The sequence below is a fragment of the Bos grunniens genome, chromosome 10, assembly GCF_055505025.1.
Source record: "Bos grunniens cultivar Pamir isolate PY7600 chromosome 10, Bosgru_T2T1.0, whole genome shotgun sequence".
NCBI classification, from domain to species: domain Eukaryota; kingdom Metazoa; phylum Chordata; class Mammalia; order Artiodactyla; family Bovidae; genus Bos; species Bos grunniens.
This window is the reverse complement of record NC_141174.1, coordinates 72,536,582-72,549,354: the sequence shown is the minus strand read 5'-3', so window position 1 is coordinate 72,549,354 and position 12,773 is coordinate 72,536,582. Positions and strand designations below refer to the sequence as shown.

Genomic DNA, 12,773 nt, shown 5'->3' with positions numbered 1-12,773 from the left:
AGCAGATATCTCACCAAATATAATACAGAGATAGCAAATAAAATATATGAAAAGATGTTCCACATCATATGCTATCAGGGAAATCCAAATTAAAACAGCAATGAGATACTATTACACACCTATTAAAATGATAAAAGTCCAAAACACTGACAATATCAAAAGCTGACAAGGAGGCAGAGGAATACAAATGGTGAACAAATAGAGGGAATAGGAATAGAGAATAGTGAATCTCATTCACTGCTGGTGAGAATGCAAAATGGTACAGACACTTTGGAAGACAGTTGGATGGCTTCTTGTGAAATTAAATATACTTTCATCATATAATCCAGCAATCATATTCCTTGGCATTTACCCTAAAGAGTTGAAAAGTTATGTCCATACAAAAACTTGCACATGGGTGTTTTATAGCAGCTTTATTCACAATTGTCAAAACTTGGAAGCAACCAAGATGTTCTTAAGTAGGTGAATGGATAAATAAATCATGGTATGTCCAGACAATGGAATACTATTAAGCACTTAAAAACTTATGAAAAGACACACAGAAACCTTAAATGCATATTACTAAGGGAAAGAAGCCAATCTAAAAATGGCAACATACTGTATTATTCTAACTATATGACCTTCTGGAAGAAGCAAAACTAGAGAGATGATGAAAAGATCAGTGGTTGCCAGGAGATGGAGGAAGTAAGTGATGAAAGGTGGGGCACAGAGGATTTTTTAGGGCAGTGGACATCCTCAGTATGGCATGTCTAATGATGGATACGTGTCATCCACAGAACGTGCAATACCGAGTGAATTGTCTATGGACCTTGGGTGATAATGATGTGTCAGTGTAAATCCCTCGATTGTAACAAATGTACTGTTGTGGTGGGGGATGTTGATAGTTCGGGGGAACTGTGCATGTGTGGGGATTCTCTATGCCTTCTGCTCAATTTTTCTGTGAGTTCAAAAAACAGCCTGAAGTCAACATAGGTAATGCTGAAAAACTGCATGTTTTTAATCAGTTATAAAATAACCAATAAGAGCTAATGGTATTCTTCCTAATTGTCCAGTAATGTTGAAGCAATGAATATATGCAAAACAAAAATGATGACACCCAGTAAATGTGATTAACTAAATATAGTGATTGCCTTTTCATCTTCATTTTCAAATGCCTTTGCATCATATCATTGGCTGAGATGAGAGCAGAAAATGAGGACTGCAGATGAAGTAAAAGGGAAAAGAAAAATCTATCAGAGATGATGCACAGGATGTGTTAACCAGTCAATGGTTCTATTAATTTCTGATAAAGTAAATATTTCTAAGAATTAAAAAAAAGGGTAATGAGAAAAAGTGGCATAAAATAATTAGGACAATGCTATGTAATTTTTAAATTTAAATAGAAATAGCAGGTTAGTAACAAAAAATGTTTTTCAAGAGTTGTGTATATCATTAGATGTTCTGCAGTTGTCAGGTACTGGGGACACCTAAAAAAACAAAGGAAACACACCATATTTATTCAGTGTCAACGAGTATTGTACCTCACAGAAGTAACATTGTTTTCCCAAAGAGGGCAAATGGTCAGTGAAGACTAACGAAATATCCAAACAGTGTGAATAATGAGCTATTTAGGTAGAGCTGAAGGTATCACGGCCAATGTATCTAAACCAGAATTTGGTGCTTTTGATTTTTGTGTGTATGCACATGGCAGCGAAAGTAGCAGAGACCTGAAATAAGAAGCTTCTTTCCGTGGATCTGGATCTGGAAGAAGTCTGGACAGTTTAGCTTCACTGTCTCCAGGGTTACCAGCTTCTGGGTAAATGGTCACTGAAATAGCCTCCTTTCAGCCCAATTCAATGATCTATTTTCAACTCTGTCTATCCTAAATTTTCTGGAGAAATGGCAGCAAATATCATTCTCTACTTTTGGAAACTCCTCCTGATTAAGAGATTTCTGGGGTTCCCATTTTTCTCCTTCTTTTGCCGATCACTGAGTTTCTTGATTCTTCAGATTATCTATTATATATATAAAACTCTGGGTGTGCATCAAGACTTGGTGATAGAACACGAAAGATGCAGAAGCCTTTTCCCAATCCTTTATGTCTTAAGGAGCAGAACTTTTAATCAAAGGGTCTAATCTAGACCTTAACTACTTTACAAAACATTTAAAAATAAACCTGCTGTATCTTGACAATATATTTAAAATAAAACTCTTTATCATAGTTTTTGCTTAATTTTCCATCTTTTATTTGTACGTCTGTTCTCTTGTTTATTTTTGGAACAGCTTTAATTTCTCATTCTCCTCAAATTTTGTATGAGTATTCAATTTATCCTCAAACCTTTCCCCTACAGCAAATGCTCAACAACCTAACTCTTAATTTACTACATGATTTAATATTTGGTTATACATTGTCCTGTCTTCTCCTTGATTAATGCATATATGATTCCCTTTTCAGATGAACTACAAACTCTTCAGAAATGTAATGTCTTTTATATCATATAGAGCTCTCAGAATCATAAACAGTTGAAAAATTCTTAGTTATTGACTGAGGATCTGAAAAAAATCATTTTTTGCCTTTCATTTGTTGTTACAGAATTACATATATAGAGACAATGCACATATCCCAATTTTCACTTTAAATCACTGCAAATTTTAGCTTACTTGCCTTGTCCTCCAAGTGCAATTCTAAAAAGCGTAGGTAAGCCACAGGTGCAAATGCATCAGCTGAATGTGTGACTACTTCTGATGAATCTCTGAAATAAAATTAAAATTATAATTAGTTTATATACTATGCAAAATCTGTTTTGTGGCAAACTAACGCCTACTAGTGACTAGAAAAGACCAAAAATCCTCATTTATTTCTACTGGAATACTACTGTATATGTATTTACTTCACAATTAGTGATTAACATCTACTTTTAATAATTAAATATTTAATTGGGTAAAAGATGGAGAGAACTAAACTTTCAAGAGTAAGTAAAGAAGCTTTCATCTTTATGAGGACACACAGTTCAACTTTCAGGTTCACTCAGAGCTCTCTGAACAGTTTTACAGCTTGAAGCCTCTATTCAATTTCATTTCCACAAACTTGGTTGGTATGGGCTAACCATTAAACAATAGGGCTTTATCTTCATTATTCTTTTCATTTTCAAGAGGTAATTCATTCAGTGTTTCACACAAAATCTCAATTATCCTTCACAAAAGCAGTACTGGTGATGGTTTTAAGCTCTAGATGAACTCTTCACACTGTAATATCATTGCTATTAAAATTGACTGTCTGACATAGCAATTACCACATTCAGGTAAAATAGTATGAACTGCTTGCTGGCACCATATGGATACACGTAAATTAAATCAACTTTTATCAAAGATACCCTGTAAAGCACATGTAAATAAATAAGATTATGTGTGAAGTTCTAATAACTAATTATTTTTATTGTTGTTGATTAAGAAACAGTGTTTTTGCATTTTAATTGAAACTCTAAAAGCAGAAATTGCTCATCTCTTTTTAAAGCCTCAGGAACTAGTTGCAGTGTTCATACTAGTACATTGTTAGCATTTTAACCACTGTGGTTCAGCGAAATAGATTCTTACTTTGCATCTTTTCCATTTATATAAAATAATTTTGAATCAGTGTTTGTAAAGTTATTTAGTGACAATAGAAGAAATCTCAAAATACTAGGATCCAGTATATTAAATTTTCATGGGCAAAATCTGTTTACTTTTCACATGAAAATCAGAGATAGAGAAAAAGCAGTCTGATGATACCATTCATGAACCTCTTGTATCAAATATGAATCTTGTTAGTGCTTTAAAATTAAAATGGGCTTCTATGATATTAAAAGTAACACATTACAGTAGAAATAAAATCATTAAAGAGTTGTGATCATGAAAGAAAGTAATAATCTGTCTTCACAGACTACCTAAACCAAAAGATGCCTCCCTGTATAAAGAACAAAAGGAGGAGAAAAAGAAAGCAAAGAGGAGACCTCTTGCTTTTTACCACTTGCCTCTCTGCCTTGTTAACCCTAGTTAAGTCGTCCTGCTTATTTACTCCATACTTGTCTGTCCTGGTTCTATCTTGCCTCATCAGTTCAGTTGCTCAGTCATGTCCGACTCTTAGTGACCCCATGGACTGCAGCATGCCAGGCCTCCCTATCATCACCAACTCCAGGAGTTTACTCAAACTCATATCCATTGAGTTGGTGATGCCATCCAGCCACCTCATCCTCTATCGTCCCATTCTCCTCCTGCCTTCAATCTTTCTCAACATCAGGGTCTTTTCCAATAAGTCAGTTCTTCGCATCAGGTAGTCAAAGTATTGGAGTTTCAGCTTCAGCATCATTCCTTCCAATGAATATTTAGGATTGATTTCCTTTAGGATGGACTGGTTGGATCTCCTTGCAGTCCAACGGACCCTCAAGAGTCTTCTCCAACACCAAGGTTCAAAAGCATCAATTCTTCGGTGCTCAGCTTTCTTTATAGTACAACTCTCATATCCATACATGACTACTGGAAAAACATAGCTTTGACTAGATGGACCTTTGTTGGCAAAGTAATGTCTCTGCTTCTTAATATGCTGTCTAGGTTGGTCATAACTTTTCTTTCAAGGAGCAAGCGTCTTTTAATTTCATGGCTGCAGTCACCATCTGCAGTGATTTTAGAGCCCGCAAAAGTAAAGCCTCTGACTCTTTCTACTGTTTCTCCATCTATTTACCATGAAGTGATGGGACCAGATGCCATGATCTTAGTTTTCTGAATGTTGAGCTTTAAGCCAGCTTTTTAGTCTTCTCTTTCACTTTCATCAAGAGGCTCTTTAGTTCTTCTTCACTTTCTGCCATGAATGTGGTGATATCTGCATATCTGAGGTTATTGATATTTCTCCTAGCAATCTTGATTCCAGCTTGTGCTTCTTCCAGCCCAACGTTTCTCATGATGTACCCTGCATATAAGTTAAAAAAGCACAGTGACGATACATAGACTTGACCTATGACTTAACCTTTGGAACCAGTCGGTTGGTCCACGTTGAGTTCTAACTGTTGCTTCCTGACCTGCATACAGATTTCTCAAGAGGTGGGTCAGGTGGTCTGGTATTCCCATCTCTTGAAGAGTTTTCCAGAGTTTGTTGTCATCCACCCAGTCAAAGGCTTTGGCATAGTCAATAAAGCAGAAATAGATGTTTTTCTGGAACTCTCTTGCTTTTTCCATGATCCAGCAGGTGTTGGCAATTTGATCTTTGGTTCCTCTGCCTTTTCTAAAACCAGCTTCAACATCTGGAAGTTCTCGGTTCATGGACTGTTGAAGCCTGGCTTGGAGAATTTTGAGCATTACTTTACTAGCGTGTGAGATGAGTGTGATTGTGCGGTAGTTTGAACATTCTTTGGCATTGCCTTTCTTAGGGATTGGAATGAAAACTGACTTTTCCAGTCCTGTGGCTACTGCTGAGTTTTCAAATTTGCTGACATATTGAGTGCAACACTTTCACTGCATCATCTTTTAGGATTTGAAATAGCTCCACTGGAATTCCATCACCTCCACTAGCTTTGTTCATAGTGATGCTTCCTAAGGTCCATTCCAGGATGTCTGGAGCTATGTTGGTGATCACATAATTGTGATTATTGGGTTGTGAAGATCTTTTTTATATAGTTCTTCTGTGTATTCTTGCCACCTGTCTTAATATCTTCTGCTTTGGTTAGGTGCATACCATTTCTGTCCTTTATTGAGCCCATCTTTGCATGAAATGTTTCCTTGGTATCTCTAATTTCTTGAAGAGATCTCTAGGGCTTTCCATTTTTTCCCCCTCCCTCTATTTCTTTGCATTAATCCTTGAGGAAGGCTTCCTTAGCTCTCTTTGGTATTCTTTGGAACTCTGCATTCAAATGGGTATATCTTTTCTCCTTTGCCTTTCACTTCTCTTCTATTCACAGCTATTTGTAAGGCCTCCTCAACAATCATTTTGCCTTTTTGCATTTCTTTTCCTTGGGGATGGTCTTGATCCCTGCCTCCTGTACAATGTCAGTAACTTCCGTCCATAATTCTTCAGGCACTCTGTCTATGAAATCTAATCCCTTGAATCTATTTGTCACTTCCACTGTATAATTGTAAGAGATTTAATTTAGGTCATATCTGAATGGTCTAGTGGTTTTCCCTACTTTTTTCAATTTCAGTATGAATTTGCCAGTAAGTAGTTCATGGTCTGTGCCACAGTCAGCTCCCAGTCTTGTTTTTGCTGACTGTATAGAATGTCTCCATCTTTGGCTGCAAAAAACATAATCAATCTGATTTTGGTATTAACCATCTAGTGATGTCCATGTGTAGAGTCTTCTCTTGTGTTGTTGGTAGAGGGTGTTTGCTATGACCAGTGCATTCTCTTGGCAAAACTCTATTAGCCTTTTCCCTGCTTCATTTTGTACTGCAAGGCCAAATTTGCCTGTACTCCAGGTATTTCTTGACTTCCTACTTTTGCATTTCATTTCCCTATAATGAAAATGACATCTTTTTTGTGTATTAGTTCTAGAAGTTCTTGTAGGTTCATTCAACTTCAGCTTCTTCAGCATTACTGGTCGGGGCATAGACTTGGATTACTGTGATATTAAATGGTGTGGCTTGGAAATGAACAGAGATCATTCTGTCGTGTCTTGGCTCATCAATAGATTAAAATTCTTACTATTGTATATGATCTCATTTTTACGTTAGATTTCAATCTCTTGGGGTTACTACTTCCAGCTTTGGAAACTGACCCTGAGCCTGAATTATGCCTGATGTAGGAGCTTGGTCTTGATATCCTTGACAATGGATACACCAAAATATGTCTAACCTAAACCAATGATGTGTCAGTAGAAAGGGTTTCAGGCCCTCCGTTCTCATGCCAGTTATCCCCACTAGAAACAGAAGATTGGCAGCAAATGGCTCACTTAATTGATATAATTATCACATTTGAATCAAGACTGTTTTCTAGAGAAAATATATAACATTCTAATCATACTATATAACAGAACTAAATGAAGAGGAATATGATTTTTATGGATTCTGTTAAATCCATAATTGACTAATATAATTTCATTCTCTTATACAAAGCCAGAATCAACTGGAAGATAGATAATAGATATCAAATAAATAGCTTGTAGCTTCAAAGAGCATAATGCCACTATTGCTCTTCTTTTCTTTCATAAACTGTCAGTTGAAACTCAACTTTCAAGGGTCTCTGGTTTCTGTCGGCTTCTGATACCCAGAACAGGATCTGCTGGAGTACCCTCAGAGAAACCCCCCAAATTAAGAACAACTGAAGTACAGCAAAAATGCTTTCCAGTTGGCTGCCCTCCTCCTCTGTCCCTCCTGATACAAGTAATCAGTGCAGCCTCGACCTCTTACAGAATGGAGATTTCTCTATAGCAAACAGCTGGATCTGACATTCCCTTTCACTGCTGCGTTAGGCTTATCCCCAGTTACAACTTCAAAAGGGCAGCTACCTGAGCCAGGTCTGAGTCTCTCTTATCTGAAGCAGACTCCCTCTCAAGGTATGAGATCAGGCCCCACCTTCTCACTTCAAAAAACTGATACTTTCTTTTGAGATTCAGCCATGATCTTGGTTCCTACTTCCCCTCGAAAACACAACCACACATAGATATCTCCTATAAACTCACACTTATCCTCACATTTCTGTGAAGCCTTGCCTGACATCCTCACACAGTGCTAGTTTCCTGCTTTCTGTGCTCTGGTCATGCATTTGTGCGTGTGTGTGTGTGTGCACACACAAATTCAGTTGCTCTGTCGTGTCTGACTCTTTGTGACCCCATGGACTGTAGCCCACCAGGCTCTTCTGTCCATGGGATTTTCCAGGCAAGAATACTGGAACGGATTGCCATTTCGTCCTCCAGGGGATCTTTGCAACCCAACAGCCCTTTCATAATACATCTACTATATTAGAATTATGTGTTTCTGTGCTTGTCTTCATTTTCAATGAGGGACCACGTTTTGTTCATCTTTGTCTGTCTGTTCCTCCATACTTCACCTCTGGCTCAGAGAAGAATATATTGCTAGGTATTCACTCATTTGTTGAATAAAAAAAATTACTGTATAGTTTAACTTTGTTAAACATATTTACTATCAAAAATCCCACACAGATTTTTCAATTACCTATCTTTACCTGAATATATACATTTTCATATATGCATATTACTTGTATATGTATGCTGCTGCTGCTGCTGCTGCTGTTAAGTCGCTTCAGTCGTGTCCGACTCTATGCGACCCCATAGACAGCAGCCCACCAGGCTCCTCCATCCCTGGGATTCTCAAGGTAAGAACACTGGAGTGGATGAACATCATCACACATATATACCAATAACATCATATAGCACCTCTAGCGTAATAAAAATAATTATATAAATTTAAATGCAAGGGAAATTAGTTCATAAATTTTAATTTCCCAAGTGATATAGGAGAGACATGAGAAAGTAGATAAGGAAAGTTCTTGATTCATCCCCACTGCTAAATGTGATATTAGGATGCTCTGGGCTGAATTATGTCTTGACTTGAATCGGTAGAAACTAGGAGTGAGTGGGGAAAATGAGTGCATAATGTTTTAATCATTGAATTTAGTTCTTTTCATCCCTCCTTCCTACCCACTGTTTCTTCTATCCATCCACCCATCCCATACATAGCAACTGTATAATAGTAGTATATTAATATTGTTAGTTCAAATGGAAATGTGGGGTTGTATCAAATACTGACATTAAAGATGTGTTCATCAATAGCAAGAAGAAAATTATCACTTTCATTAATACAGTACTGGTACTTTAGTTTTTACTTTTTTCCCCCCAAATATTGGCTATATTTCTTGTGTTTCAATTCTTACTTTCGATACACATACATACATATTTCAAAGTAAGAAACAACAGGAAAATAGGTTTATTATTTTAGGACCTGCAAGTATCTTCTTCTCTTAAAGACTAAGCCGTAATTCTTTTTATCAAGGCTCCTCAGGAAAAAACTCATTTTCTGACCTAAAAATTTGTATCTAGAGGTGGGTAGGCACATTGTAATTGATGTGAAACGTATATTGTAAAATGGTCTAGTAAAATTTTTTCTAAATTACTTCCAGGCAAAGACTGGTATGCTAGTCTTTCCTACAAGATTTAAAAAATGTTAATTGGAATATATTTCTAATATATCTCATAATAAACTTCTAGAAAGTGAAAGTCACTCAGTCATGTCCATCTCTTTGCGACCCCATGGATTATACGGACCATGGAATTCTCCAGGTCAGGGATCCTGGAGTGGGTAGCCTCTCCCTTCTCCAGGGGATCTTCCCAACCCAGGGATCGAACCCAGGTCTCCCAAATAGCAGGTGGATTCTTAACCAGCTGAGCCACCAGGGAAGCCTAAACTTCTAGAACCACCCATTTGTCTCAATTCCTTCATTATACAAGAGAGTTAATCTCTGTTTTTTTATTTTAAAACAATCGCCAATCATAATAAAATAATTTTACATGAAAAAGTTTATTTTTTTCTCCTGTTAGATGTAATCTCCTTTTTAACAATAAAATTTTGAATCAGAAATTTAAAAGGGGACTCCTAATAATCAAGTAGTCATATGCTAATTGTGGAAATTCACTACTATATCAAATAGAATAGGAAATAGCATAAATTTGTCTCCCAAATGAAGTCCAACTTACAGGATCCATGATGATTAATAGTCAGTTGTTAACAACTAGTTGCCTGGTCTAAACTTCTCTTTTAATTTTATCACAAGGACAACTATCTCTAAGTGAAATAATTTACATAATGGCTTTAGAATGTGCAATGCTTGTTCACTCATATCGTCACATTCAGTGCTTATCAGATAAGCATGGTAAGGACATTTTCTTTTTTTTAAAGTGAAGGAAAGATTTTGCATATAGTGGGTGATATTCTTTTTTCATTCAACTACTATAACCTGTAAGTATAACTTAAGAAAGAAATGCATAAAAGTGAAATAATATATATACAAATCATAAGTAAAATTAATTCAAAGATATTCAACATTTATTAGTGCCTACTGTATGTTCTGAGAGTTAAGTTATGAAAATAGGCACTGGGGGCAATAACTACCAACGTTTTTAAAAATGGAAGGATTTAGCAAAGTAGGGATAAATGGGAAGGCCATCTAGAGAAAAGAATTCAAATAAAGCTGTGAAGCTGAGGTGAGGCAGAAAATATGAAGAAAAGAAAGCAAAGAATTTGCTTAAGCATCAGATTTAGATTAGCGATTAGTTGATAAGAAAGAAATATCCTCAGCACTTCCTCCTCTGTTCTTAAGGGGTGCACACTACAGTATTGCTGATTAGCCCCTCCATTCTTAAAGAACCCTTACAGAGCAGGGCAGCAGCCTGCAGAGTCCTACCCACATCATTCTCCTCAACAAATGATTACCCAGTTCAACTGAACAGCTCATTTTGGCACTAGAGGGTTCCAATATACCTTCCCCGACTTCCCTCTCTTCAACATCATGACAAACTCCCATCATGCCATTGTCTCAGTTAGGTTGAGGTTTCCTTATCTACAAAATGATAAGATGAAAGATTCATTTTTCAGGTCTAAAGTTTACTATTATAAACAAACCTTCTGGTTATGTAATGTAAAGCAGTACATTTCTTATAATTCTAGGTTGTCCATAAAGACTTCTAGGTGCCCCAGGACCTCAAGTTGTCAAATAAATAGGAAGAATATTCTTCTTTGGCCTTTTTTTCTCTTACTGTGCTTTTAATTTTTTTCCTAATTTTGTTAGTCCCATATTAATAAGTATACTGCAAGTTTCCCATTATACTGTAATTTCACCCTAGCATGCAAATGCTCTTCTTGAGTAACAAAACAGTATTTTTTCACAGAAGCAATACCTAATGCACAATTCAATCATGAATTGTTTCGTAAACACTGAAGTCAGGAGAAATACCTCCTGTTTATGAAATTTTTCTTGTGACTCTTATTCTTTACCATTTTGTGTCAAATTCTATGCAGATGTGTCTTACTTCCACCATTTTGGAGACAGGAACTATGTCCAACGTCCACGGTGCTCAGTAGAATGTTTCAGGCATAATAGGTAATAGGTACATATCGGCCAAATGCATTGTTATGTTGATGATTATTAATGGGAAAGAAGTTAGAAGAAACAAGAAAAGCAAGAGTGGGTAAATACTGCAAAGGATGAGGTCTTGGCTATGTTTCTGAAGATAAAGGTATTTTTTAGAAAATTCACCTCAAGTTGTTTTCACTTCTTAGAACACGCCTTCCCTCATTATTAGTATGTACAAAGAAATCACCTTTCAGTGTTGAAAACACTGAAGTGGTTCATTCGATCCAAGATTCTAATCTTTTAGCAGATGAGGTTTCTGAAATCAAGCATAATTCTGACAAGCTTTTCAAGAAGCTAAAGAGCGTAGGAAAAGCAAATAAAATGCTCTCTTAGCGTATGAGAAGAGTGACATCAATTAAGAGTATGGGTAATGATGTAACCAACCGAAGAAAGTCCCTGTCTTTTACTACACAAATGTTTAACAATTTATGGCAAAGAAATCACACTACTCACCATAAACAGAATTCATTTTTAAGAAGTTTATATGTAAAAATAACCCCAAATAATTGAAGAGAACTGTTTAGTATAACTATTCTAAGTTATTAAAGCCAAGAAGAAAGAAAAAGAGGATGGAGTTAATGGAACCCACAGGCTACTGATGTGGCAGTTTATCAAATGTAGCTGTAATGAAAGATAAATAATACAGGCAATTCACACTTCATGAAAGGATAAAAGTGTCAGTGTGTAGGTACCAGTTTTACTGCAGGCCATAATCAGCAAGTAAACGAAAGTGCAATGTCTAAAAAGTTTATAGGCTTCTATGAAGGCCTCGTCTTGTCAGGTATTGATTTAGGTATTCAGACGACTTCACTGGTATTAAACAAATTGAGTGTTTGTGAACTTGGAGGACATGTTCTATTTCTCCCAACAAAAGTTGCCTCCAGCTTAAAGTTAAGTTGCTTCCATCACTTAAATTTGAGGAAGGGTAAGAAAATGCTGAAATGATATCTTACACAATTATTTTCTTCTTAAATAGAGGGCAATCCAAAGTGAATGTTTCATATTCTCCACCTTCTCCACAAACATGGACTCCATATTTCTTAGAAAGCTGAAAATATAAAAAAAGAGAAAGAAACAGGAAACTTAAAATTTAGATAACAAAAATGTTAACTTATTTTGTCCTAAAAAAATATCCATGTTAGAAACTTTAATTCCAAAACAGATTGTGAGCTATAGGAAAATGACTTATGTTTCTGTTTAAAAACTGTTAAAAACCATTTGAAAAATGTTATCATAAATCATAGCATTTTAAATAATCCCCAAATCCTTATAAAAAGATATATTGGACCAATATTTTTATGTATAATGAAAAAGCTTAAAGATTACTATAAAGTTTGACACTAGCTTTAGCTTCAAAAGGAGGAAAGATACTAAGTCATTATGTACTAAATGAGGATATATGCAGCCAAATTGTGCTTTCCCTGCCCTTTGACCTATATATGGAAGGGGAAAAAATGCGTTTAGAAAATTTCTCAGACAACACAAGAGAATGTAATCTAAGGCCTTTCCTTGGGCCTATGAACAAAAGGAAGTCATAAACATGGTTATTAGGCTTAAGGCTATTATTAGTAGTAAAGTTCTAGGAATATCAAGATCTAATGAAGTTCCAATGCTGCAGACAAGCCCCGGGAGGGTCTAACTCCAAGAAAAGCTTATAATGTTGTCTGATTAAACCTGAAATTAA

At 36.0% G+C, this 12,773-nt stretch overlaps 1 protein-coding gene across 2 annotated transcripts in view; it reads right to left on the bottom strand.

The window, feature by feature from the left end:
• Positions 1 to 398: 398 nt before the first annotated feature.
• The window catches only part of DPH6 (diphthamine biosynthesis 6), a 190,923-nt gene continuing 178,548 nt past the window's right edge, over positions 399 to 12,773 (bottom strand). For both annotated transcript variants that reach the window (XM_086322008.1, XM_086322010.1), the window contains 3 exons: positions 12,043 to 12,137; positions 2,645 to 2,732; positions 399 to 1,466 (listed from right to left, as the gene is read on the bottom strand). In XM_086322008.1, coding sequence (XP_086178134.1) covers positions 1,413 to 1,466; positions 2,645 to 2,732; positions 12,043 to 12,137 — 237 coding nt within the window. In that variant the 3' untranslated portion in view covers positions 399 to 1,412. The remainder of the gene's footprint in view (positions 1,467 to 2,644; positions 2,733 to 12,042; positions 12,138 to 12,773) is intronic.